Source organism: Chelonia mydas, chromosome 1 (assembly GCF_015237465.2).
Source record: "Chelonia mydas isolate rCheMyd1 chromosome 1, rCheMyd1.pri.v2, whole genome shotgun sequence".
Classification (NCBI taxonomy): Eukaryota; Metazoa; Chordata; order Testudines; family Cheloniidae; genus Chelonia; species Chelonia mydas.
Window position 1 is genome coordinate 556,590 of NC_057849.1, and position 27,016 is coordinate 583,605.

Here is a 27,016-nt window from a genome sequence, read left to right on the forward strand (position 1 = left end):
GGCTGTGTGCTTCCAGGTTACTGTCTTGGCGACAGGCAGTGCAGAGCCGGGCCGCGTTGAGTTCTTTCCCTGGCCAGTTGTGGGTGGTTCCACCGGATCTGCTGTGGGCCCCACGAGCTGGAAGAAAGCAAAGTTGTTGCTGCTAACGCTTGTGGATCGCACTGGTGGGCGGCGCGGTCAGTGCTGCTGGGACCAGGGCCATCCCCCTGAGCCATCTGCGTCACTTGGGAAGCCTTCAAACAAACCGTGTTTTAATCCCGCCACGGGCAATGTCCTTCAAGTCAGCCCAAGGAAGACTGGCCCTGCCTCCCGGAAAGCCGTCGCTCTAAGCAGGGTGTGGAGGCTGCAGCCACTCGACACGCATTCCCAGGGCCGTGCTGTGGCCCAGAGCACTGATGCTATCCTTGCAGATGTAAACGGGAGCAGGGAGGTGATTTTACCTCTGTGCACGGCATCGGTGACCTCAGCACTGCAGTAACGCTGGGCAGTATTTCGAACACAATGCTGACATACTGGAAAGGGGCAGAGAAGAGCCACAGAACTGATTGAAGGGCTGGAGAAAAGGCCTGATGTGCCTTGAGTGAGAGCCGCAAGGAGTGTGATGTGTTCAGCTTACCAAAAAGACGATCAAGAAGTGACTTGATTGCAGGGTGGAAGTCCCTTCCTGGGGGAAATCACTGAGTCTGAGCGGGCTCGTTACACTAGTGGGGAAAGGCAGTACAAGAGCCTGTGCCTGGAAGATGGAGCCAGATACATTCAGATTGGAAACAAGGCCCAAGTGTGTCCCAGGGAGGCGATTAGCCACTGGAACAAGGCCCAAGGGAAGTGGGGGATTCTCCATCTATTGGTATCTTCACATCCACACTGGAAGCTGGTTTAGCCAGACGCGAGTTATTGGCTCAATACAGAGGAACTTGGGGGGTGGTCTCTGGCCTTAGGTGGTCTCCGGCCTGGTCTACGCAGGATCTATTAAATATGTAAATTAGCTCATGTAATTTGTATCAAATATCACGTGGGGCTGACCCACGCTTGGCTGCCTATGTCAGTTCTGGGGTCCCCATTGGGGAAGGCTGGTGATGAATGGAAGAAGGCTTGGAAAAGTGATGGGAACGACTCAAGGGCTGCAGAGCTCCCCGGAGTGAGAGACTGGAGGAGCTCAGTCTGGGTAGCGGAACAAAGAGAAGGTGAAGGTGACTTGGTCATGGTCATATGGTGATGCTAACACTCTTTCCACCCACTAGTGCCTCTGGAGGATGTTAAACGGCAGCTACCATTTTAAAATCATCAGATCCCTGTAACTTGCACCCAAGAGTTTTAAAAGAGCTGGATGAGGAGCTTGCTGGACTGTTATGTTGATTTTTGACAAGTTCGAGAAGACTGGAAGAAACTAATGTGCCAATTTTTTTAAAGGGTAAAGGGGCTGACGCAGGTAATTACAGGCCTGTCAGCCTGAAATCAATGCAGGGCAAGATAATGGAGTGGCTGATACAGCACTTGATTCATAAAGGACTAAAGGAGGGAAATGTAATTAATGCAAATCAGCATGGGTTTATGGAAAATAGACCCTGTTAAACTGTCACAAGAGCAGAGGCTCGGGGCTCTGGATGAAGCCAGGCAGGACTCTGGTGCGACATCTCCCGTCAGGGCACCTGTCATCAGGGCAAAGCCCTGGGAGTGGTGTGGTGGGGGGGGGAACAGAGCCCTGGGCTCCCCCTCTTCAGTCCCTCAACTGCAGACTGACTTGCCTCCTGCAGCCCAGCCTCAGTCACCTCCAGCTGCCCCCCTCCATCCTTTGTCCCTTTCCTGGGCAAACCGGGCACCTGGCCTCCACCTCTCGCTTTGTTCTCCAACACCTCCAGCTGGCTCTCGCAGAGGATGGGCCCTGGCCATCAGTTGCCAGGCTACAGAGTGTCAGCCATTGTCTGTGCCCAGACTGCCCTCTGGGGGTCTCTGCAAAGATCACACACCCTTGTCCCACCACCTAGGTACTTGAGTAAACACATAGGGGAAACTGAGGCACACACTTCAGAAAGACATTAAGAACATTCCCACTTCATCACAAACTAATCTGATAGCTTTCTTTGATGAGATTATAAGTTTGGCTGATAAAGGTAATAGTGCGACAAAGTGGGTGGTGTTCTTAGGGGTTTGCATTAATATGGTGTGTGTGTGTGTGTGTATTTCCCTGTGTGCTGCATGTGGAACAAGGGGGGTGGGAGAGGGTTCGTTGTGGCAGAGGGCTGGGGTAACCTCACCTAGCAGCCAGGACCCCAGACAAGGGCCTGGAGATTGGGTACTCTGGTGACCGGAAGGCCCAGCTCAGCTTGGCAGCCAGCCGGTTCTGGCCAATGGGCTGAGAGGGCCCCAGTGAGCTGGCCAGCCATTCCGGCCCGTGGGCACACAGGACAGAAGGGAGGGGGCCCCAGCAACCGGTTTGCCAGGGACGGAAGATGCAGGAGGGCTCTTGGGGAGGTGATATCGGGGGCTCGGCTGCAAGGAGGGGGCAGCTGGATGGAAGACAGAGCAGACGGGGACAGACCCAGCTGGACAGTGTGAGACTGGCCAGGCTGAGACCCCTGAGAACTGCCAGGGCTGGGTTCAGACGCTCAATAATGCTCCGGTGTGAGGCTGGCTGAGAGTCACTGCAGGCTGGTGTGATGGAGTCCAATGCTCTGGGGCTATTTAGTCTGCAGAAGAGAAGAGTGAGAGGGGATTTGATAGCAGCCTTCAGCTACCTGAAGGGGGGTGTAACGATGCTGGTTCTGGCGGGACCCAACTGAGAGTGTCAATTCAGGATAAACTGCTCAAAGCAGGGCAGTTACAGCCCACGGCTGGGGTTTTTCCACCTCTAAGGCAAACCAAACCAGCCAGACAGAGAAAACTTTACCCCGCTGGCTAACCAAAAGTCACACAAGCAATTCCCTTAGACACCCCAGTTTCCCAGTATCCCCACCAGGGCCACTCGTTATGGGGACAGATGGTTATGAAAACCAGTACCCCAGTAAAAGAAAAAAGGTTCTCTCGATCCCAAAGGACCAAGCCCCAGACATCAAGTCTCTGGAGTCCATCCCCAGCTGGGAGGGGTCATTCAGTCCTTGGTTCAGAGCTTCCATTTGTAGCAAAGTCCCTCCAGAGGCAAGAAGCAGGATTGAAGACCAGATGGAGATGAGGCATCAGCTTTTACAGTCTTTTCCGGGTGTACGAACCCCTCTTTGTTCTTACTGTGGGAAATTACAGCAAAATGGAGTTTGGAGTCACATGTGCAAGTCCCTGCAATTGTATCGCTGATGGTCCTTAGTGGCCCATCCAGCAGGCTGGCCAGAGCTGACATCAACTTGTCTGGGGTGTCACCCAGAAGCAGAGCACAAGTTTGAAATACAGACAGTGTAGAGCCAATACCTAGATCTTTAAGTACAGAAATGATACACACATATAGACAGCATAATCCTAACCAGCAAACCATCACCTTGTCTTAGACGCCTTCTTTGACTCCCTCTATACAAGATTTGGTGCCACTACGGGACCTTGGTTGCAACAATGATCTACACGGTCCCAGATTATGTCAATAACGTCACAGGGGGTTCAAAAGAGGATGGAGCTCAGCTGTTCTCAGTGGTGGCAGAAGACAGAATGAGGACTAATGGTCTCAAGTTCCAGTGGAGGAGGTTTAGGTTGGATATTAGGAAACACTATTTCACTAGGAGGGTGGTGAAGTACTTGAATGGGTTCCCTAGTGAGGTGGTGGAATCTCCTTCCTTGGAGGTTTTTAAGGTCAGGCTTGACAAAGCCCTGGCTGGGATGATTTAGTTGGGATTGGTCCTGCTTTGAGCAGGGGGTGGGACTAGATGACCTCCTGAGGTCCCTTCCAACCCTGATCTTCTAGGACTCTGGGGTGGCTTGACTCCCCTCGGGGCTGTCCAGGGCAAGGAGCCTCCTCGGCTACAGCTTTTCTGGTCTGACCTCGGAGCATTCAGCCCGCTGTTCTCACGGTGCACTTCCCAGTCGCGGGTCCCCCTGGACAGGACCCCGGGGCAGACGTACTCAGACTTCCGGAAGGTGACCTTTTGATGTAAAACACTCCTGTGCCATCAGATTAACAGAGCTGAATGCAGCAGTGCTGGTACTGTGGCCATGCCAGGGTATTAGGCAGCAGGGGCGAGGTCACATCTCTGAGTAGCTCACAGGCTTGTCTGTCACCAACAGAAGTTGGTCCAAGAGAAGATTTTTATTTCCCCTGCCTTGTCTCTGTGAAGTTAACATCGTACACACCCGGAGAATGGGTTTAAAACTGGCTGACCACCAACTCTCAGAACGTGTGTGGGGATCATCAAGGGGGCTGTTCCCAGTGGGGTCCGGCAGGGAGCGGTTCTTGGCCCTGCGCTATTCAATATTTCATCAGTTACCTGACAAAACATAAACGCATCACCCATAAAGTTTGTAGTTCATGCAAAAATTGGGGGCTTGGTAAATAACAAAGAGGCCAGGCCACTCCCACGGTGATCTGAATTGCCTGGGGGAATCTATCCTAGAAAGCAGCGACTGAAGGAGGTTGGGGGGGAGGGGGGATAATCAGCTGAGCATGAGCTCCCGGTGTGATGCTGTGGCCAAACGAGCAGATGTCATCCTGGCACACAGGAACAGGGGAATCGCAGTAGAGCGGTGATTTCCCCTCTGTATATGGCACTGCTGGAATCCTGTGTCCAGTTCGGGGTCCCACAATTCAAGAAGGAAGTTGATAAACTGGAGAGGGATGAGAGAAGAGCCACTAGAATGAGTAAAGGGTTAGAAACCCTGCCTTAGAGTGACAGACTCAAGGAGCTCAATGTAGTTAGTTTACCAGAGAGAAGGTTGAGGGGTGACGTGATCACAGTCCAAGTACTGACATGGGGAACCGATATTTAACACTGGGCTCTTCAGGCTAGCAGGGAAAGGTCTGACACGACCCCGTGGCTGGGAGCTGAAGCTAGACAAATTCAGAGGGGACTAACCTGGACGTGTATCAGACCAGGAGCGGGCAGAGGGGGATTCTCCACCCCGACAATGGTTAGATCAGGACAGGTTGTTTGTCTAACAGCTCTGCTCTAGGAGTCACTTGGGGGCAGGTCTCTGGTTCAGCCTGGTTGGTCACAATGGTCCCTTCTGGCCTTTGAATCTATGACCCAGCCCCCACCCCCACCCCAATGGCCCAGCCCCTTTCCCTCCCTGCCTGATTAGTGCAGCCCCCACCCCCACCCCCTTGTGAGATTCAGCTCCACTGGGTCCCCTGCCTTGGGTTTCCCCGATGCAGCCAATCTCTGCTTCCCTGACACAGAGCAGGGCTGCTGGGGAAGTGGTTGAGCATCACAGGTTCAGTGCCCTAACTGGAGGCTTCTGCTAAAATGACCAGCAGGGAAACAGTTAACTGATTACATGTCGTTGTCCTTAGGGCTCAGAGTGAACATGCTGGTGAGACGACTGGGGCCGTGCCCCTCCCCCCTCCCCCACCTGTACCTGTCGAGCCTCTGTGCACACTCAGGCAGCATTGCTTACCCTTGGGGTGCAGGGAAGGGTTTCTCTGCTCCCTGGGCGCTCGCAGCTATTCCGGGACACACCTAGGCTGCCACAGCAGAATCAGAGCCAGAGGGAGCCCCTCCCCTCTGCCCCCGCACCTTCCATGTGCCCAAGGCCAGAAGGGGCTAACATGACTGGCTTCTAGTCTGACGCCTGAGTCACACGAACCTGGCAGGGATGGAGAATCTGGCATGACCCTGAGAAACTGCCCCAGTGGCTAATTCCCCTCCCTGGTGCACTACGTGTCCCTTTGTTTCCAGGCTGGAAGTGTCTGGCTTCAGCGTCCAGCCATGGGGTGAGGGAGGAGCCGTTAGCAGGTTCCTTCCCTTTGGCATCACATCCCCCAGCAGGACTCCGCGGCAGGAGCCTGGTGCCTTGCCCCCAGGCAGGGAGAAGGCCTAGCTGTGGGGCTGACACCTGGAACTCCAGCTGCCCCAGGGCGGGCGCCAGTCACCAGGGAGCCCCGGCCCTTTGTGGGTGCTGCCTGGGGCCGAGGTTCAGCAGAAACGCCCGGGGCAGCATGGGCTGGTACTGACAGACCCACAGTGAGCCAGGGCTCAGAACAGGCACCACCTGGGGTTAGCATCGCCCTTTGGGTTTGTGTGAAGGGGCCCAAGAGCTTGCCCATGGCACTCCTCCTGCTGTGATGTGACCCCAGAGCTCCTCCTGGTGCAGCCTGACCCTTGCCTGACTTCCGGTGCAGTCCCTGCCCCCCTCCCGGTCTGGCATGGCCCCTGCCCCCTTCCCAGTGCAGCCCCTGCACCTTTCCCTGCGTGACCTGGTCCCTGTCCCCATCCTGGTGAGGCCTGGCCCCTGCTCCCCTCCCGGCATGGCCTGGCCCCTGCCCCCTTCCCGGTGCAGCCCTGTCATGGAGGCCCCAGGCGATGCTCTGGAACTGCTCCCTACGAAGCCAGGCAGGACTCTGGGGAAGTCTCCTCTCTGAGAGCAGCCTGTCTACAGGGCAAACAGCTCACACAGCTTCCACCTTCCTGGGTCTGACCTTGGAGCATTCAGCCTCCTCTCCCCCTCCGTGCGCTTCCCACAGCGAGTCCGATCAGGTGGGGTCCTGGGGAAGCCAGAGGGTCCTGCCCCCCAACTCCACAGTCAGACGTGACTCTCAGCCAGCCAGGAAAATGGAGGTTTATTAGATGACAGGAACATGGTCTAACACAGAGCTTGTAGGTGCAAAGAACAGGGCCCCTCAGCTGGGTCCATTTTGGGGGGCAGTGAGCCAGACAACCACGTCTGCCCTTCACTCCATGTCCCAGCCAGCCCCAAACTGAAACTCCCCCCAGCCCCTCCTCCTCTGGGCTTTGTCCCTTTCCCGGGCCAGGAGGTCACCGGATTTCTTTGTTCTCCAACCCTTTAGCTCTCACCTTGCAGGGGGGAAGGGCCCAGGCCATCAGGTGCCAGGAAACAGGGTGTCGGCCATTCTCTGTGTCCAGATCCCTGCACACACCTGCCCTCTAGGGCTCTGCAATGATCATACACCCTTACCCCACCCCCTAGATACTTAACAACTGCCTAGGGGAAACTGAGGCACCCCCACACTATTCAGAGGAAACATTAAGAACAGTCCCACTTTGTCACAAGCCCCTGCCCCTTTCCCTGCGTGACCTGGCCCCTGCCCCCCTCCCGGCCTGGCCTGGCCCCTGCCCCCCTCCTGGTGCAGCCCCTGCCCCTTTCCCTGCGTGACCTGGCCCCTGCCCCCATCCTGGTGAGGCACAACCTGACCGTGTCTCCACTGTTACTTGAAAGGTACCGCTGACCCCAGATGCAGGGTCCCCCAGAGGGAACGTGCACGAAGAAAAGTCCCCGGGGCTGGGAGCAGGGCAGTCCCTGGGGAAGGGGGGGGGGGGGGCAGAGCGTGTGGGGCCTGCCCACATCAGCCAAGGCCTGGGGAGAGCCAGGGCCGAGGTTTGGGAGGGGCGGAATGAGCCCCAGGCAGGGCTACTGGCCCAGCGGCCCGGAGAGGCGCCCCCGAGCAGGAGCAATGGCTGTAGTGGGCTGGGAGACCCGGAGGTACCCTGCCCCCTTGGGCAGCCAAACAGGCAGCTCTGCCTGCTGCCCCCCGAGCTGTAGGGGGGGACACTGAATGCCCCCACCAGCTGGGGCAAAGGGGGCATGTAGCCAGCACCCCTGCTCCAACACCAGCTCCTGCTCCCCTCTGACGGGCAGGTTAGAGCCCAGGCGTCCTGGCTCCCAGCCCCCTCCCGTGAGCAAAGCTCCCCCTTTCCAACAGGGACCCACCCTGGAGAGCCCCGGGCCGGTGGGGCTGGTCGGGGGAATAGCCCCGCCCCCCCGGCACCGCCCCCAGCCCCGCCCGGCCTCCGGCAGGGATAGTCCCTCCCGGCCAGCGCCCCCCATGCCGGCGGAGCCGGGTGAGAGCGGGGCTGGGCGGTCCTGGGGGGCCGGGGCCGGGGGTCCTGCCGGGCTGGGGGAGCCGGGGCCGGTCTGGGGAACCTGCGGCCGGGGTTGGGCTCGGGAGTCCTGCCGGGCTGGGCGGCTGGGGCCGGGCTGGGGGGACCTGCCGGGCTCGGGGAGCCGGGGCTTGGCTGGGGTTGGGGGGACCTGCGGGGCCGGGGCCGGGCTGGGGGCCCCTGCCCAGCTGAGCCTGGGTGAGGAGAAGCGGTAAAGTTCTGGGACCCTCCCCGCAGAGCTGCGCTGTGTCCCGGGGCGCCCCTGGGCCCTGGTCGGGGGGAGTCCTGGGGTCTCTGTGGCCTTTCTCCATCGGAGGCAGGTGCCTGGCCCAGCTGGGGTGTCTCCTTGGGGCTCCCCCAGGCTCTGAGCTGGGCTCCCTTCCCCTGCAGAGTCCAGGGCCGCTGGGCGCCCCAGGTGCGGCTGGGGGGATCCCCCAATGGTGCATTAACCCCTTTTCTCCCGGCAGTGGCTGGTGCTGGCAGCAAGGGGTGACCCGGCTCAGCGCCTCCCCATGGGCCAATCCCAGCAGCTCCCCTCGGGAGCCACGGTGACCCTAAGGAGCCCCTCCTCAAAGGACTCTGCCTTGTTCCCCCTGCCCGGGGCCCCTCCCCCGCCAGTGCCCCCGCCCCCGCCCTTAGGGGATGCACTGGTGCCCACCCCGCGCCGTAGCAAGCTGCGCAGCGTCCACTGGACAGCGATCCCGGCGGAGCGGGTGCGCGGGCACCGCAGCGTGTGGACGGCCAGCAGCTGGCATGACCGCACCCCCCTGGACGTGGAGCACCTGGAGAAGCTCTTTGGGGAGCAGCCAGGCTGGGGCCCCCGGGGACCCGCACTGCTGGGCCGGCCCCAGGGCCAGGTGAGTCTGGGTCAGCTGCTGGCACCGCGGGGCGTGTGGGTCCCTCCCAGCAGGACATCTCCCCTGGGGCTCCCTCCTGCATCCTCAGCCCAGGACAGGCCCTTGATGGGCTGGCCCCTGCTTTTGTCCTGCGGGCCTCTCGGGTGGTCGCAGTGGGCCCCCTAAGTGGGGGACGAGCAAGGGGGAGTTGCATGCTGCACTCTGCCTGGGGCTGACCCCCACCTCTCCCGCAGGCTCAAGCCACTGGAGGGGTTGGGATGGGCTCAGTAGGACCAGAGACTGCCCCTGACCCCAAGGCACTCAGCCTGCTGTGCCAGGCTGAACTGCTCCCAGCCCCGGGGGCTGCATGTCCCTGTGTGCCTGCAGGTCTCTGCCCTCCTTCCCTGCCCCTTCTCTTCTCCCCATGCTCAACCCATCCCTTCCCCCTCCCCTGCCCCTTCCCCCCCACCCGTCTCCCCAGGTCTCTCTCCTGGACTCAAAGAAGATCCTGAATCTGGAGATATTTTTGAAGCAGTTTAAGAGGTAAGAATGGGTGGGGGTGGGGGTGAGCTGCCTGGCACCACAGTGACCTGTTTCAGGACAGCGGAGGGGCGCAGGGTCAGGGTTGGGGAGCAGCTGGCAGTGGGAGGTGTGATGAAGCAGGAATGTTTGTAATGTTTCCTCCGAATAGTGTGGGGGTGCCTCAGTTTCCCCTAGGCAGTTGTTAAGTATCTAGGGGGTGGGGTAAGGGTGTATGATCCTCGCAGAGCCCTAGTGGGCAGGGGTGTGCAGGGGTCTGGACACAGAGAATGGCCGACACCCTGTTTCCTGGCAACTGATGGCCGGGGCCCTTCCCCCCTGCAAGGTGAGAGCTAAAGGGTTGGAGAACAAAGGAATCCGGTGACCTCCTGGCCCGGGAAAGGGACAAAGCCCAGAGGAGGAGGGGCCGGAGGGAGTTTCAGTTTGGGGCTGGCTGGGGACATGAAGTGAAGTGCAGACGTGGTTGTCTGGCTCACTGCCCCACAAAATGGACCCGGCTGAGGGGTCCTGTTCTCTGCACCTACAAGCTCTGGTTTAGACCATGTCCCTGTCGTTTAATAAACCTCTGTTTTACTGGCTGGCTGAGAGTCACGTCTGACTGTGAAGTTCGGGGGCAGGACCCTCTGGCTTCCCCAGGACCCTGCCTGGGCGGACTCGCTGTGGGAAGCGCATGGAGGGGCAGAGGAGGCTGAATGCTCCGAGGTCAGACCCAGGAAGGTGGAAGCTGTGTGTCCTGCAGACAGGCTGCTCCCCGAGAGGAGGCTTCCCCAGAGTCCTGACTGGCTTCATAGGGAGCAGTTCCAGAGCATCGCCCGGGGACTCCGTGACAGGAGGGGAGCCCTAAGCTGCACCATAGACCCCCTCATGTCGGGGGCAGGGATGGAGGGAGGGGGCGGCTGGTCTCGGAGGGTGGGGATGGGAGGCTCTTGAGGGGCAGGGATTGAGGTGTGGGGGTCTAGGGCTGCTTGGGGGCTGGTCTCTGGGCTGAGCTGACATCTCTTCCGCCCCCAGGCCTGTGCAGCAGATCGTGGCTGATCTCCAGGCCGGTGCCGGTGCCCTGTACGGGGCTGAGAAGCTGCTGGAGCTGTGCAAGATGCTGCCCGATGCAGAAGAGGTGAGGGGGCAGGAGGGAGCAGCCAGCCCAGCCCCTGCGGGGGCTCCCCGGGCTAACCCGCTCCCCGGCTCTGTCCCAGCAGGTCAGAAAACTGAGGGCGTTCCAGGGCCCCTGGAGCCAGCTCTCGGACGCCGAGACCTTCTCGCTGTTGCTTGTGGGGGTTCCCAGGTGAGAGCTCTGGGCACCCATCAGGGAGTGCTGTGGGGGGCAGGGTGGTGGCTCTGGGGGGATCCTAGGATGGGGTGCTGGGGGGCACTGTGGAGGCGGGGCGCTGACTGTGGGGGTTTCCCAGTGGGAGGGGGCGCTGTGGGGGGCAGGAGTGCTGTGGGGGTGGGGCGCTGGCTGTGGAAGGGTCTCCCCCAGCATGGGGTGCTGTGGCGGGGGGGCTGAGCACTGACAGGGATTCTGTGGGGCAGTGGGGCTGCACCATAGACCCCCTCATGTGGGGGGCAAGGTTGGAGTGATGGCTCTACCTCCACATAGCTTACGTAGGCTGCAGGCTGATCCCTTGTCACAGAGTCCCTGGGCGATGCTCTGGAGCTGCTCCCTATGAAGCCAGGCAGGACTCTGGGAGAGTCTCCTCTCTGGGAGCAGACTGTCTGCAGGGCAAGAAGCTCACACGGCTTCCACCTTCCTGGGTCTGACCTCGGAGCCTCCAGCCTCCTCTGCCCCTCCGTGCGCTTCCCACAACGAGTCCGCCCAGGTGGGGTCCTGGGAGGGCCAGAGGGTCCTGCCCCCCAACTTCACAGTCAGACGTGAATCTCAGCCAGCCAGTAAAACAGAGGGTTTATTAGACGACAGGATCATGGTCTAACACAAAGCTTGTAGGTGCAGAGAACAGGACCCCTCGGTCAGGTCCATCTTGCAGGGTGGGGAACCCAGACCCCGCCTCCTTTTCCCCAGCCAGCTCCAAGCTGAAACTCTCCAGCCCCTCCTCTGGCCTTTGTCTCTTTCCTGGGCCAGGAGGCCACCTGATCCCTTTGTTCTCCATCCCCTTCAGTTGGCACCAGACCATCGGTGGCCAGGAAACAGGGTGTCGGCCATTCTCTGTGCAGACACCATCACACTGGCCCCCTAGGGCTCTGCAACAATCGCACCCCCTGATCCCACCACCTTGATACTAGGAAATGCCTAGGAGAAACTGAGGCACCCACACAGTGATCGGAGAAAGCATTTTAGAACATCCCCACTTCATCACACTCCTCCACCCAGGGCATGCCATTCCCAGCTCCCCTGGGTCCCCGGCCCCAGAGCTTTCTGGGTAAAGGTGGGCACGACCCTCAGCCAGCCTGGGCACCTGGGACAGCTCTGTGTTCCTGGGGCCTGGCTCGGCCACGTGGCGGGCTCTGCGTTCCTGGGGCCTGGCTCGGCCGCACGGCCGGGGACAGGGTGGGCTCTGCGTTCCTGGGGCCTGGCTCGGCCCCCTAGCCAGGCAGGTCCAGGGGTGTGTCTGGCCTGGCACAGTCCCTCTTGTGGGCAAGGCTTTGCCGGAGCAGGGCGCTTTGGGGCAGATGCTGCGTGGCTGGGACCAGGCCCCGGTTTGAAGTGGGGGTCGCTGCACGTGGACAAGGGTCTCGGGGAGTCCCAGTTGCTGGGATCCCAGAGCTCAGCCTGGGCCTCGCCGCCCGAGCATCTCCGCAGCCTGGCCTCCCCGCTCTCCTCTCTCTGCTTCCCCCCAGCTACGACCGGCGCCTGGAGCTGCTCGTCCTGAAGGAGGAGTTTTTCCCCCAGCTCAACTCGCTCAAGTGCTCCATCCGGATCCTGACCGAGGCAGCTCGAGGTGCGTGTGGGGCTGGCCGGGGCACTGTTTTTGGAGGGTGGGGGAGGGGCTGGGCCCCTGGAGCAGAGCCCCCCCGCTCACCTCCCCCGTCCCCTCTCCGCAGAGCTGCTGGGGTGCGAGGAGCTGCATGTCGTCCTCCGCCTTGTCCTGAGAGCCGGCAACTATATGAACACGGTGAGCGCCAGCTCTGGGGCCGTGGCGAGGGGCCTTGGCTTGGTCTGAGGGGCCAAGGGGGTATCGCAGATCCACTGGTGCCCTCACCGGGCTCCGGGACAGCCCCTAGCAGGCCCCCTACAGGGCATCAGCCCCCTCCGGGTCACACTCGCCGTGGTCAGCCCCTCGGCTCCCCCCATCCTGGGACCGACTCCCGGAGCCCCCAGCCCCCACCTCACCCAGGGAGCTCCCTCGGCAAGTCCCCCTGGGTGGGACCCTGGCAGGAGACTTGTACCCCAAGGGAGCCAGGCACCCCCATGCCTGACTCTGCAGTGACTCAGCCAGCAGGTAACAGCAGGGGGGTGCCTGGGGGTCTGGACCCAGCGCAGAGAGTTAGAGCCTGGGCCAGCCGGGTCGGATCAGAGCCCAGAGCCCCCCGGCCCCTCTGTAATCCCCATCCAGGAGCGTCTCCTGCTTCCGGCAACCCCCCACTTCCCAACCCCTCTCTCTGGCTGGTCGCACGGGTTGGCTCCCTGCCGAGCGGGGCCCATCCCTGGACGTTAGTTGCTAGGTGCCAAATGTCCGGGCAGTTGGAGGGGCCATTGTCTTGTGGGGCTCCCCATGGGCCCGGGCCCCAGGCAGGACAGGCGCTGTCAGACCTGGGTCTCTGCAAAGAGCAAATGCCCCACCCCCTACCCAGCTAACCATGCAGCACGTGGGGAAAGCGAGGCACACACTGTATTCGTTCAAAACTTGGTCACGGGGTGCATCCTGGCCAATGTCTCCTGACACCCCCCCCCCCCCACACACAGCTGATCCCTCTCTCACAGCCACTCCAGCCCCACTCCCCACGCATCTCTGGCGCCTCCCTAGTACAAGTGAAGATGGGAGAAGGGAAGGAAGTAGGGACTAGCTATTAGATCGGGGGTGGGGGGAGCCAGGATGCCTGGGTTCTCTCCCCGGCTCTGGGAGGGGAGTTTGGTCTTGCGGTTAAAGCAGGGGTGGGCAAGGAGCCAGGATGCCTGGGTTCTCTCCCAGCTCTGGGAGGAGAGTGGGGACTAGTGGTTAGGAGGAGGGAGGCTGCTGGAGGTACCTGTTTCCATGGCATGCACTTTCCTCATCAGGGTGGCTATGCTGGCCATGCCTCAGGCTTCCGGATGACATCTCTCCTCAGGCTGGCAGACACCAAGGCCAACAAGCCCGGCATGGACCTGCTGCACTTCGTGGCCATGGTGAGTGGGGATGGGGGCTCACCCCCAGAGTCAGGGCTGTGAGGAGGGGAACAGGGACTCAGGAGGGAGGCTGTGTTGTGGGGGATGATATGTGCATGTGGAGGGTGCAGCTGGTGGTGCTGGTGGGACTTGGGGCTGTCACAGATCCACAGGATCAGGGCTATGCCCCAGTTTTGGAGCAGTCACTGGGGGGACCCCATCAGTGTGCCAGACCCCCTGGGCGGCTCACGGTTCCTCCAGGCTGAGCCTTGTGTCCCCATTGCCTACTGAGACTGGACCTCCGGGCCTGCCGCCCCCTGTGAGCTCTGCCTAGTGAGTCCCAGAGACAGGCCTTGGGGGAGCCATGCCCCCGCCGCAGGGATCAGTGCCTCTCACCCAGCATTGGCAGTCAGGCTCCCACCATGCTGGCACAGCCAGGTTACCAGTCACCTGGAGCCCTTAGGGAACCGCGGCACTGATGGTTGGTGAGCCAGCGCCCAGCCAGGCTGCAGTGAACACCATTGTTCGAGCTCTGTGTGTCTGTCTGACCCCCTTCACAGACTGCCAGGTGAGCCCAGACTGCTTCCCGCACTCACCGCAGCCCTTTCTTCTCCTGCTCCCTGCAGAGAGGTGGGCACGTTTAGGTCATGGTACCACTCCTGGGGAAATTCTGCACCAAAAATAAACAATCCTGCATGGTTCATTTGTCAAAATACCACAGTATCATTGCGCCACTTTCAATGATTTTGGTAATTTATTTCAAAAGACCTGCCAGCAGGTGTGTTTGTGACAATACAGCCAATGGAAACGATTCAGGAAATGTTTTTGACAAATAGATTCCGTACTAGGCATGTTAATACAGAATGCTGAGTAAGAATTCAATTAAACTACGATACAGAACCGGATTTTTCACCCCCCTCGGAAGCAGCCCAAAGGCTCGGGGGAGTTGGGGTAGTGGAGGAGCCGAGGGAGAGGGAAGTAATTGCTGGTAAGGAGTCTGGGTGTGTACCTGGCGGGTTGATGGGTGTCAATGGGAGAAGTATGGAACAGACTTTTTGGGCGGGAGGAATTGTTAGGGAGTTAAGGAGCCTCCCCCGCGCAGACACTGCCCGACCCCTAGCTTCTCCCAGTCAGTCAGGCACATCTGCCCCTTTCTACGTGGGTCCCTGCACCCCCTCCCCCCAGCCCCTGGCTCTGTCTCCCCACCCATCTGTCCCCCCACTAGCCCTTCTGAACCCCAGTCTGTGTGACCCCCCCCATATCCCGTGTCTCCTCACCCCACGGGCAGGGCACTGGGAGGAACGCAGCCTCTGCCCCCCCCCCCCCCCCCAGCCCATGAGCCCGCTGCCCTCTGGTACGTAAAAACGTAAGACTGGCCATAAGGGGTCAGACCGGGGGTGAAAGTGGGCCGGTACGGTGTACGGGTAAGAACCCGCTGTGATGGTGCTGCCCGTGGGAGCCAGCTGAGGTCACTCAATCAGGGTGAACTGCAAATAGACCGGGGCAGAGAAACCCCAAACGCTGGTGGATATTCCACTACTGAGATTTACCCAGCCAGCCCAAACCAGCTTCTGTATCACCTCTCTGGTTACTCAGACGTCCAAATAATGCAGTTCCCTTAAAGTGCCCAGCCTCTGGCCTCCATCCAGACACACCTGTCAAACATAGGATGATAAATTCTGAAAATTTTATTTCATCATAGAAAAGAAAAGGTTCTCCTGACCCCAAAGGACCAAGCCCCAGACCCAGGTCAAATGATAACTCAGATATTACCCCAAATACACGCTTATAGCCAATTCTTATTAACTAAACTAAAAATTTTTAAAAAAGAAAAGAGAGTGTTGGTTAAAAGATCAATATACAGACAGACTTGAATTCAATTCTTGAGGTCTTAAGATACAGAGCGGAGATGAGTTTGTAGTGGCCAAAAGTCCTTTTAGAAATAGTCCAGAGGTTATAGTCCAACGTCCATGTTCAGGGTGACTCCAGTCAGTGACTGGGGATCTCCATCCTTATGGCTTAAGGTTTCCCCCTCTTGATGCCCAAAGCAGATCTGGGATGAAGAAGGATCCTGTCCCAGGGTTTTTATACATTTCCAGCAGCCTTTTGGCCTGAGAAAACAATAAGCTTAACTTTCCTTCTCCCAAACATCCTGGCAATTAGCGCGGGATAATTTATCCATTGAACAGTTCACATACAGGTTACCACAACCTTTAAAGAGACATGTAGACAATAACACTATTCCACTCAAGTGTCTTCCTAAATGTTAATATTCCCTTTTTGGTCTTTAAATCCAAGCTATAGCCATAGAGAAGACTTGTTTGCTGAGATGACAAGACCTGAGCAAACATCTCCCCTTCTCTCTCTAAAAATGCCGGCTGCATTTCAAAGCTCTCCATTTCCATCTCTCCCTAACCAGTCTTTAAAGTCCGGCCCTGGCTCAGGTCAGTCTGTGCGTTCATTAACTCTTTCTGGCCCGGTCACCTCTCAATGAGATATTATATTACACTCATAATGTCACACCCACACCAGCCGTACGCAAGTGCTGTCGTGGCAAAGGACCCTGCAGCACTTTAATGTCCCTGTCCCTGCCCCTTTTGCCCCCCCTTGGCCACCGACGGGCGGGGGGCAAAGGGAGCAGCTCCCCCAGGCCCTTTAAATCGCCACTGGAGTCCCGGGCGCCGCTCAGGTGGCGTGGAAGGGCTGGCTGGGGGATGCTGACCCCCCCAGCCCTGCCCTTTCTGCCTGAGGCCCCACCCCTTCCGGGGGCTGGAGCCAGCCCCGCACCAGTAAGTGTCTGGAGTTACTTTTGTGACGAAGTGGGACTGTTCTTAATGTCTCCTCTGAATACTGTGGGGGTGCCTCAGTTTCCCCTCGGCATTTCTTAAGTCTCTAGGGGGTGGGATAAGGGGGTGTGATTGTTGCAGAGCAAAGGGCCAGGGTACATAAATGGCCGACACCCTGTTTCCTGGCCACTGATGGCCTGGGCCCTTCCCCCCTGCAAGGTGAGAGCTAAAGCGCTGGAGAACAAAGGAATCCGGTGACCTCCTGGCCTTGGAGGGGGAGGCAGTTTGGGGGTGGCTGGGGACGAGGAGTGAAGTGCAGACGTGGTTGTCTGGCTCACTGCCCCCCAAAATGGACCCAGTTGAGGGGTCCTGTTCTCTGCACCTACAAGCTCTGTGTTAGATCATGTTCCTGTCATCTAATAAACCCTCTGTTTTCCCGGCTGGCTGAGAATCACATCTGACTGCGGAGTTGGGGGGCAGGACTCTCTGCCCTCCCCCCGCCCCCCCCCGGATCCCACCTGAGTGGACTCGCTGTGGGAAGCGCACGGAGGGGCAGAGGAGGCTGAATGCTCTGAGGTCAGACCCAGGAAGGTGGAAGCTGTGTGAGCTGTGTGTCCTGCAGACAGGCTGCTCCCAGAGAGGAGACTTCCCCAGCGTCCTGCCTGGCTTCGTAGGGAGCAGTTCCAGAGCATCGCCCGGGGACCCCGTGACAACTTTCACCCCGGGTCAGCCCGACAGTCCATCTAGCCCAGTGTCCTGTCTGCCGACAGTGGCCAGGGCCAGGTGCCCCAGAGGGAGTGAGCAGAACAGGGGATCTCCCAGTGACCCCGCCCCTGTCGCCCATTGCCAGCTCTGGCAAACAGAGGTCAGGGCCCCCAGCCCTGCTGTCCTGGTGCCACAGCAGCCCCTGGTGGGCGAAAGGTGCAATTGCCGTGTGACCTCGGTGCCGGGGGGTCTGAAGAGCACATGAATTCTGAGTGTGTGCAGTGGTGCAGAATTTCCCCAAGTGTGTGATATGGAGACTGAGGACCAGACAGCTAGACAACACCCACACCTATGTCTTGTCACCCGACCTGAGGGCAGACAGTCCTTCCCTGCCCCCGCTGGGTAACAATGTAGCATATAGGAGAAACTGAGGCATACATAGGCTTCATAGGAATGTTACAAAATATTCCGAGTGTTGGAGGATGGCATGGGGGTGTATGTTATGGCATGGGGGCTTAGCTGGGGGGGACCTGTGCTATGTGGGGTGGTGGGAGGGTGCTGTGGGGGGGCAGGGGAGTGTTGTGGAGAATGCCGTGTAGTGGTGTGCTGTGGGACAGGGTACTGGAAGGGCACTGGGTGCTGTGGGGGGTGGAGTGAGTGGCGGGAGAAGCGCTGTGATCCAGGAACTGTGGGGTGGTGCTTTAGGGTGGGGGGGTCGCTAGGTGCTGTGGGGATACAGTGGGGGTCTGTGCTGTGGAGGATGGGTTGGGGGGGCTGAAATATGTGAGGGGGTGGGGCTGTGGCAGGCTGTGGGGGGATGAAGGGGGGTGCTGTGGGGGACGGGTGGCGTACTGAGAGTGGCTGTGGGGTGGGGGCTGAGATATGTGAGGGAGCGAGGCTGTGGGTGGGCTACTGGGGGTGGATGTGCTGTGGGGGGCTGAGGTGTTTGAGGTGCTGAGGGGGCTGTGCTGTGGGGGGCAGGGGTCACTCTGTGTCTTGCCCCAGGAGGCTGAGCGGAAGGACAAGAGCCTGCTGGATTTCCCGAGCAAACTGGAGCACGTGGGGCCGGCATCACGGTGAGCTCCCCGCTCCAGCCCCCAGAGCTGTACCCTGTGGGTCCCTCTGCCCTTGGTGCCTGGTGCTGACTCTGCCCCGGGCCAGGGTCTCTGCTCTCCCCAGTGTGGGGCTGGAGGGAGTGGGGGGGGTGGAGGGGCAGCATGGAGCTGACGGGTTCCCTTGCCCCGTCCATGTGCGCAGGATCCAGGAGCTGGAGGTGGCGTCGGAGCTGCAGGGCCTGGGTCAGCGCTTGGCGGGGGCCCGCAGCAGCCTGCTGGAGCTGGGCGCGGAGCAGCTGGAGCCCTTCCTGCGGCTGGCGCAGGCGGAGCTGGGCGCGGTGCAGGCTGCCCTGGAGCTGCTGCGCCAGGCCACGGCTGCGCTGTGCGACTTCTTCTGCGAGGACCAGGCGCTGTTCTGCCTGCAGGAGGTGTGTGCCGTGCTGCACGCCTTCGGGGGGCGCTTCCAGACTGCCGTGCAGGTACCTGAACCCCCCTGTGCCCCCCAAACCCCCGTACCCCTCGAGTGCCGCACGCCTTTGGGGGGCGCTTCCAGACTGCCGTGCAGGTACCCCCTGAACCCCCCTGTGCCCCCCAAACCCCCGTACCCCTCGAGTGCCGCACGCCTTCGGGGGGCGCTTCCAGACTGCCGTGCAGGTACCCCCTGAACCCCCCTGTGCCCCCCAAACCCCCGTACCCCTCGAGTGCCGCACGCCTTCGGGGGGCGCTTCCAGACTGCCGTGCAGGTACCCCCTGAACCCCCCTGTGCCCCCCAAACCCCCGTACCCCTCGAGTGCTGCACGCCTTCGGGGGGCGCTTCCAGACTGCCGTGCAGGTACCTGAACCCCCCTGTGCCCCCCAAACCCCCGTACCCCTCGAGTGCCGCACGCCTTTGGGGGGCGCTTCCAGACTGCCGTGCAGGTACCCCCTGAACCCCCCTGTGCCCCCCAAACCCCCGTACCCCTCGAGTGCCGCACGCCTTTGGGGGGCGCTTCCAGACTGCCGTGCAGGTACCCCCTGAACCCCCCTGTGCCCCCCAAACCCCCGTACCCCTCGAGTGCCGCACGCCTTCGGGGGGCGCTTCCAGACTGCCGTGCAGGTACCCCCTGAACCCCCCTGTGCCCCCCAAACCCCCGTACCCCTCGAGTGCCGCACGCCTTTGGGGGGCGCTTCCAGACTGCCGTGCAGGTACCCCCTGAACCCCCCTGTGCCCCCCAAACCCCCGTACCCCTCGAGTGCCGCACGCCTTCGGGGGGCGCTTCCAGACTGCCGTGCAGGTACCCCCTGAACCCCCCTCTGCCCCCCAAACCCCCGTACCCCTCGAGTGCCGCACGCCTTCGGGGGGCGCTTCCAGACTGCCGTGCAGGTACCTGAACCCCCCTGTGCCCCCCAAACCCCCGTACCCCTCGAGTGCCGCACGCCTTTGGGGGGCGCTTCCAGACTGCCGTGCAGGTACCTGAACCCCCCTGTGCCCCCCAAACCCCCGTACCCCTCGAGTGCCGCACGCCTTTGGGGGGCGCTTCCAGACTGCCGTGCAGGTACCCCCTGAACCCCCCTGTGCCCCCCAAACCCCCGTACCCCTCGAGTGCCGCACGCCTTCGGGGGGCGCTTCCAGACTGCCGTGCAGGTACCCCCTGAACCCCCCTGTGCCCCCCAAACCCCCGTACCCCTCGAGTGCCGCACGCCTTCGGGGGGCGCTTCCAGACTGCCGTGCAGGTACCCCCTGAACCCCCCTGTGCCCCCCAAACCCCCGTACCCCTCGAGTGCCGCACGCCTTCGGGGGGCGCTTCCAGACTGCCGTGCAGGTACCCCCTGAACCCCCCTGTGCCCCCCAAACCCCCGTACCCCTCGAGTGCCGCACGCCTTCGGGGGGCGCTTCCAGACTGCCGTGCAGGTACCCCCTGAACCCCCCTCTGCCCCCCAAACCCCCGTACCCCTCGAGTGCCGCACGCCTTCGGGGGGCGCTTCCAGACTGCCGTGCAGGTACCCCCTGAACCCCCCTCTGCCCCCCAAACCCCCGTACCCCTCGAGTGCCGCACGCCTTTGGGGGGCACTTCCAGACTGCCGTGCAGGTACCCCCTGAACCCCCCTCTGCCCCCCAAACCCCTGTACCCCTCGAGTGCCGCACGCCTTCGGGGGGCACTTCCAGACTGCCGTGCAGGTACCCCCTGAACCCCTCCCACCCCCCTGTGCCCCCCAAACCCTCCTTTCCCCCGAGTGCTGCACGCCTTCGGGGTGTGCGTCTGGACCACTGTGCAGGTACCCCCCCGCCCCTGTCTGCTCTCCCCACATACACACATCTGCCCCGACCCCCTCCCACCATGCTCATAACACCCCTCCGGTGGGGTGGGGTGGGGTTTGGTTTAGTGATTAGAGTGGGCATGCAGCCAGGACTCCTGGGTTCTATCCTGGTGCTGTGTGGGCAGTGGGCTGTGGTAGGCAGAGGGAGGCCTGGGGGCCAGGACTCCTGGGTTCTATGCCGGCACGGGGAGGGAGTGGGGTCTGCGGGGGCTGGGGGCCAGGACTTCTGGGTTCTATGCTGGCACGGGGGGTAGGGGGGAGTGGGGTCTGCTGGGTGGAGCCGGGGGCTGGGGGCCAGGACTCCTGGGTTCTATGCCGGCACGGGGAGGGAGTGGGGTCTGCGGGGCGTGGCCGGGGGCCTGTGCACTCCCCCCGGTCCCTGAGCCCTGTCTCCCGCAGGAGAACCATGCGCGGCAGCAGGCGGAGCAGCGCCGGCAGCAGCTGGAGCGGCAGCGGCAGGAGAAGCGTCGCTCCATCGCCACGTGCTCCGCCCGGGAGCCGGAGCTGCGGGATGTGGAGCTCGATGTCCTGTTCACGCGCACGCCCCAGCCGTGCCGCCGGAGCCGGGGCCCCCGCCCAAGCACTGGGCCCTGTGCCAGCCTGGCGTCTGGGGCCGGGGCGTGCCCCGACCAGGCTGCCATGGCTGGGCCCTTGGCCAGGGGGTCGGGCCAGGCCGGCCAGAGGCGCCTGAGCCGGCGCCACACGCTTGCCACCCTCCCAGTCCCCCCCGAGCCCCAGGACTCCCTGGGCCCCGCGCCTGCTCCCCCCAGCCACACCTCCCCGCTAGGGCCCCCTGCCGCCCCCGTGGGCAGGAAAGGGGGCCTCCTGTCCTGGCTCCCTGAGCACCTTCCATCCTCAGGGGCCTCGCCAAAAGGCTGCTCCCCCGACACCACACCCTCCCGCTGTTTCCCCAGCCTCTCCCATAAGAAGGGGCCCCCCAAGGGGGCTGAGGAGCAGGCTGGCCCCATCTCCCCCAAGGGCGTCTCCACCCTCGTTGGCTACTTTTGGCACCTCAGCCTGGCCGAGAAGCCGCTTGGGTCCTCCCAGAGCTGAGGGGGCCATGGTGCCGGGCGTGGGGGTAGCTTTGCGGCCCCCGCCCCTCCTGGCCAGGGGCGCAAGGCTGCCTTGGGGCTTTAATGGGGAGACTGCTGGGGGGCCCTGTACTCATGCCCCGAGGCCTGTCCCCCCAATGCCGTTGTCAGGGCCTGGGACGGCCTGGAGCCATCTTGCGGCCTGGGGACTTTGGTCCCCACCCTCCCCTCAGGGTGCCCTGGCCCCTGCCTTGGGCCGCCCCTCAGGCACCACCAGCCGCTCGGCCGTTTTAACTGTCCCTGTCAGCGCCCGTTGCTGGGGTTGTTTGTTAATAAATCACGAGGAACATTGTCGTGCCTGCACCTGCCCCTCCTTCCGGCCGGGGGGCAGCAGGGCTGAGTGGGGGGCAGGAGGGCAGGTGGAGATCTGCCCTGGAGCAGGGACTGGTGGCAAGGGTGGCCCTGCCCGCCGGCGGCTGGGTTCCCAGGGCTATGGATGATCTGAGCAGGGAGGTGCGCCCCATCCCTCCGTCAGGCGAATCTGGGCTGGGCTGCTGACCAGGAACAGAGGGGTTGAGTCACGGGTTAAATGGTCCCAGCCCCACCATGCACTATCCCAGGGCCAGACGCAGGGGACTGGCTGGGGGCCGAGAAGACAGGTTGTGCCCAGGGGTGGGGAGACTGGCTGGAAAGCAGGGACTCGGAGGGGCCGGGTTCTGCAGTGTCATGGGCTCTGCAGTCTAGCAGCCGAAGGGGGAACCCATGCGGGGCAGGAAGCTGCAGCGAGATGTGGCACCCTTGTAACAGGCCGCAGTTAACCACGGGGAGGACTTGCCGAGGGTTGCGGGGGATTCTCCATCCCTGGCCACGTTCAATGTTTGTCTGGCAGCCCGCTCTAGGGATCGTGGGGGCCAGTCTCTGGCTTGGGCACCACGCGGGGTCACACAGTCATCCTGCGCCCCTCTGGCCCGGGGGCCGGAATCTCGAGAGACCCAGTGGCTGAGCGGCGTTGGGCCAATGCAGCCAGGTGCCGGGACATGGGCCCGAGCCAGGAGTGTGATCTGCACTGGAGCTGCTGCCTGGGGCGATGGCGACTCACCCACACAAGTTGGTAAGGAGAGAGCAGCAAGGGCTCAGAAAGCCCCGCTGGAGCCCAGCTGCTGGGAGAGTGGGTCAGACCTGGGCTAGCCAAGCAGTCACAGGAGCTGCTCACATGGTCCCCTGTGAGCTTAGAGCAGGGGTGGGCAAACTACGGCCCGGGGGCTGCATCCGGACGTTTTAATCTGACCCTTGAGATCCCGCCGGGAAGCGGGGTCTGGGGCTTACCCCGCTCTTGAGCTCCAGCCAGGGAGTGGGGTCAGGGGCTTGCCCTGCTCTGCGCAACTCCTGGAAACGGGCATGTTCCCGCTCCAGCTCCTATGCATAGGAGCAGCCAGGGGGCTCCACACGCTGCCCCCGCCCGAAGTGTTTCCCCCATAGCTCCCATTGGCCGGGAATCACAACCAATGGGATCTACAGGGGCGGCGCCTGCGGACAGGGCAGTGCGCAGAGCTGCCTGGCCATGCCTCTGCATAGAAGCCAGAGCGGGGACATGCCGCTGCTTCTGGGAGCTGCTTGAGGTAAGCATCGCCTGGAGCATGCCCCACTCCTGCACCACTGCCCCAACCCAGATCCCCTTCTTGCCCTCCAAACCCCTTGGTCCCATCCCGGCACACCCTCCTGCATCCCCAAACCCACCCCAGAGCCAGCGCCCTCAGCTGGAGCCCTGAGCCCTGCCTGGGTGGACTGGCTGTGGGAAGCGCACGGAGGGGCAGAGGAGGCTGAATGCTCCAAGGTCATAGAATCATAGAATATCAGGGTTGGAAGGGACCTCAGGAGGTCATCTAGTCCAACCCCCTGCTCAAAGCAGGACCAGTCCCCGACTAAGTCATCCCAGCCAGGGCTTTGTCAAGCCTGACCTTAAAAATATCTAAGGAAGGAGATTCCACCACCTCCCTAGGGAACGCATTCCAGTGTTTCACCACCCTCCTAGTGAAAAAGTTTTTCCTAATATCCAACCTAAACCTCCCCCACTGCAACTTGAGACCATTACTCCTTGTTCTGTCATCTGCTACCACTGAGAACAGTCTAGAGCCATCCTCTTTGGAACCCCCTTTCAGGTAGTTGAAAGCAGCTATCAAATCCCCCCTCATTCTTCTCTTCCGTAGACTAAACATCCCCAGTTCCCTCAGCCTCTCCTCATAAGTCATGTGTTCCAGTCCCCTAATCATTTTTGTTGCCCTCCGCTGGACTCTTTCCAATTTTTCCACATCCTTCTTGTAGTGTGGGGCCCAAAACTGGACACACTACTCCAGATGAGGCCTCACCAATGTGGAATAGAGGGGAACGATCACATCCCTCGATGTGCTGGCAATGCCCCTACGTATACATCCCAAAATGCCATTGGCCTTCTTGGCAACAAGGGCACACAGTTGACTCATATCCAGCTTCTCGTCCACTGTAACCCCTAGGTCCTTTTCTGCAGAACTGCTGCCGAGCCATTCGGTCCCTAGTCTGTAGCGGTGCATGGGATTCTTCCCTCCTAAGTGCAGGACTCTGCACTTGTCCTTGTTGAACCGCATCAGATTTCTTTTGGCCCAATCCTCCAATTTGTCTAGGTCCCTCTGTATCCTATCCCTGCCCTCCAGCGTATCTACCTGTCCTCCCAATTTAGTGTCATCTGCAAACTTGCTGAGGGTGCAATCCACACCATCCTCAAGATCATTAATGAAGATATTGAACAAAATCGGCCCCAGGACTGACCCCGGGGCACTCCACTTGATACCGGCTGCCAACTAGACATGGAGCCATTGATCACTACCCATTGAGCCCGACAATCTAGCCAGCTTTCTATCCACCTTATAGTCCATTCATCCAGCCCATACTTCTTTAACTTGCTGGCAAGAATACTGTGGGAGACTGTGTCAAAAGCTTTGCTAAAGTCAAGGAACAACACGTCCACTGCTTTCCCCTCATCCACAGAGCCAGTTTTCTTATCATTAGATTAGTCAGGCATGACTTGTCCTTGGTGAATCCATGCTGACTGTTCCTGATCACTTTCCTCTCCTCTAAGTGCTTCAGAATTGATTCCTTGAGGACCTGCTCCATGATTTTTCCAGGGACTGAGGTGAGGCTGACTGGCCTGTAGTTCCCAGGATCCTCCTTCTTCCCTTTTTTAAAGATGGGCACTACATTAGCCTTCTTCCAGTCGTCCGGGACTTCCCCCGTTCGCCACGAGTTTTCAAAGATAATGGCCAATGGCTCTGCAATCGCATCCGCCAACTCCTTTAGCGCTCTCAGATGCAACGCATCCGGCCCCATGGACTTGTGCTCGTCCAGCTTTTCTAAATAGTCCCGAACCACTTCTTTCTCCACAGAGGGCTGGTCACCTCCTCCCCATGCTGTGCTGCCTAGTGCAGCAGTCTGGGAGCTGACCTTGTTCGTGAAGACAGAGGCAAAAAAAGCATTGAGTACATTAGCTTTTTCCTCATCCTCTGTCACTAGGTTGCCTCCCTCATTCAGTAAGGGGCCCACACTTTCCTTGGCTTTCTTCTTGTTGCTAACATACCTGAAGAAACCCTTCTTGTTACTCTTAATATCTCTTGCTAGCTGCAACTCCAGATGTGATTTGGCCTTCCTGATTTCACTCCTGCATCCCCGAGCAATATTTTTATACTCATCCCTGGTCATTTGTCCAATCTTCCAGTTCTTGTAATCTTCTTTTTTGTATTTAAGAGCAGCAAGGATTTCACTGTTAAGCCAAGCTGGTCGCCTGCCATATTTACTATTCTTTCTACACATCGGGATGGTTTGTCCCTGCAACCTCAATAAGGATTCTTTAAAATACAGCCAGCTCTCCTGGACTCCATTCCTCCTAATGTTATTCTCCCAGGGGATCTTGCCCATCAGTTCCCTGAGGGAGTCAAAGTCTGCTTTTCTGAAGTCTGGGTCTGTATTCTGTTGCTCTCCTTTCTTTCTTGTGTTAGGATCCTGAACTCGACCATTTCATGGTCACTGCCTCCCAGGTTCCCATCCACTTTTGCTTCCCCTACTAATTTTTCCCGGTTTGTGAGCAGCAGGAAGACCCAGGAAGGTGGAAGCCATGTGAGCTTCTTGCCCTGGAGACAGGCTGCTCAGAGAGAGGAGGCTCCCCCAGAGTCTTGACTGGCTTCGTAGGGAGCAGTTCCAGAGCATCGCCCGGGGACTCCATGACAACTGGTGTCAGAGGTGGGATGTACTGCACCCCGTGGACAGAGCATCCTGCAGTACGTGACTGGGGAGCAGTAAAATGAAGGGGGATTAATGAGGACCGGGGTGCTGAAGGCTCAGAGAGGGGCAGCTTCAGGGGGCGAAGGAGCTCCACTTAACCCCTGGGAGTGTGTGACCAGAGAGAAGGACTGTTGCAGTAACGGGGTCCCACTGGGGACTGCGGTGAGCAGTCCCAAGGGCAGAGGAGTCTGCGACTTGATCCTGGGAGAGAGGTGGTGACCTGCAGAAGGGCTGGCACACTAGAGATTGCTCCTGGAAACCGTGGGGAGCTGAGAGCGCACAGGCCTGTGAATCCACAAGAACTTGGGAACAGTGGAGTGATGGCCTGTCACCATCTCCTTAAGAAGGACATTGTAATTTGTGCAGAAAGAGAGGGTTGCGCAGTGGAAAGTTCACCAAAGCACAGTTAATCGTGCAGCTGGAGGAGGATGACCGCTCTAAGGAACAGAGTCCTGACCCCAAATGGGGCTATAGCAGGATCTGGAAGCAGCTGGAGTGGTAGCCAGGCATCCCCAAGACTCCTGTCCCCGACCAGACGGGGGTCTTCACGATCGGGTTCCCCTCAACGGATTGGAGACGGATGGGATTGGAGCTGACTCCGAGGACTATGAGAGACAGCGAGAGCCCAAGAAAGAGCTGCAGGAGAAGCAGCAGCAGCATGAACTGGCGATGGTGGAGCGGAGAGGCCTCGGGGACCTCCCAGGGGTGAGTTGGGATAGACCCCGGGGTGCCAGTTCCGCAGGGAACCTCGAGAATAAATTGCTGCCCCTGGTTAAGGAGGGGGGGATGTGGATGTCCACCTCACTGCCTTTGAGCAGGCTGGCGATTTGAACCAGGGGGACCCTGCGGAAAAGCCCCGGTGTCTAGCTTCCTTGCTGGGTCCCAAGGCCATAGACACCGTCAGCCCGACGGGTAGGGTGGTGGACAGGCTCCCACTCCTGGCCCCGGCCTATATGTAAAAAGAAAAGGAGTACTTGTGGCACTTTAGAGTAGTCTCTAAGGTGCCACAAGTCCTCCTTTTCTTTTTGAGGATACAGACTAACACGGCTGCTACTCTGAAACCGGCCCATATGTGTGACGCAGCAGGGAGGGGGGCGGATTGACCTGGAGATGTGGCAGGGGAGTTTACTGGGATTGTCTGCGTCAGTGATGAGATATCAGAGGGTGACTTCACTGGCTGGGAGGATACCTGAGCCTGTAACTTGAGCCGGGAGGGGGGTTGGGCCCAG

General features: G+C 60.3%; 1 protein-coding gene across 4 annotated transcripts; it reads left to right on the plus strand.

The window, feature by feature from the left end:
• The first annotated feature begins 7,735 nt into the window (after window positions 1–7,735).
• LOC114020872 (FH2 domain-containing protein 1) lies at window positions 7,736–21,830 on the plus strand. Of its 4 annotated transcripts, none has more exons than XM_043526003.1 (11): window positions 7,736–7,931; window positions 8,438–8,827; window positions 9,288–9,349; window positions 10,358–10,460; window positions 10,543–10,628; window positions 12,140–12,240; window positions 12,344–12,414; window positions 13,518–13,625; window positions 18,077–18,171; window positions 18,353–18,629; window positions 20,848–21,830. In XM_043526003.1, the coding sequence occupies exons 2-11, from the start codon at window positions 8,483–8,485 to the stop codon at window positions 21,499–21,501; spliced, it is 1,902 nt and encodes a 633-aa protein (XP_043381938.1). In that variant the 5' UTR covers window positions 7,736–7,931; window positions 8,438–8,482; the 3' UTR covers window positions 21,502–21,830. The 4 variants fall into 4 exon arrangements, with proteins under 4 accessions (XP_043381938.1, XP_043381943.1, XP_043381931.1 ...); XM_043526008.1 differs by having other exon boundaries at window positions 7,742–7,931; window positions 18,101–18,171; XM_043525996.1 differs by lacking the exon at window positions 7,736–7,931 and having other exon boundaries at window positions 8,120–8,827.
• The last annotated feature ends 5,186 nt before the right edge of the window (window positions 21,831–27,016 follow it).

Bases quoted from the DNA above. Each gene is read 5' to 3' on its own strand.
- LOC114020872 (XM_043526003.1), top strand. From the start codon at position 8,483: ATGGGCCAATCCCAGCAGCTCCCCTCGGGAGCCACGGTGACCCTAAGG. The intron at 9,350-10,357 runs GTAAGAATGGGT...TTCCGCCCCCAG, and splicing joins TTTTTGAAGCAGTTTAAGAG to GCCTGTGCAGCAGATCGTGG. The intron at 12,241-12,343 runs GTGCGTGTGGGG...CCCTCTCCGCAG, and splicing joins CCTGACCGAGGCAGCTCGAG to AGCTGCTGGGGTGCGAGGAG.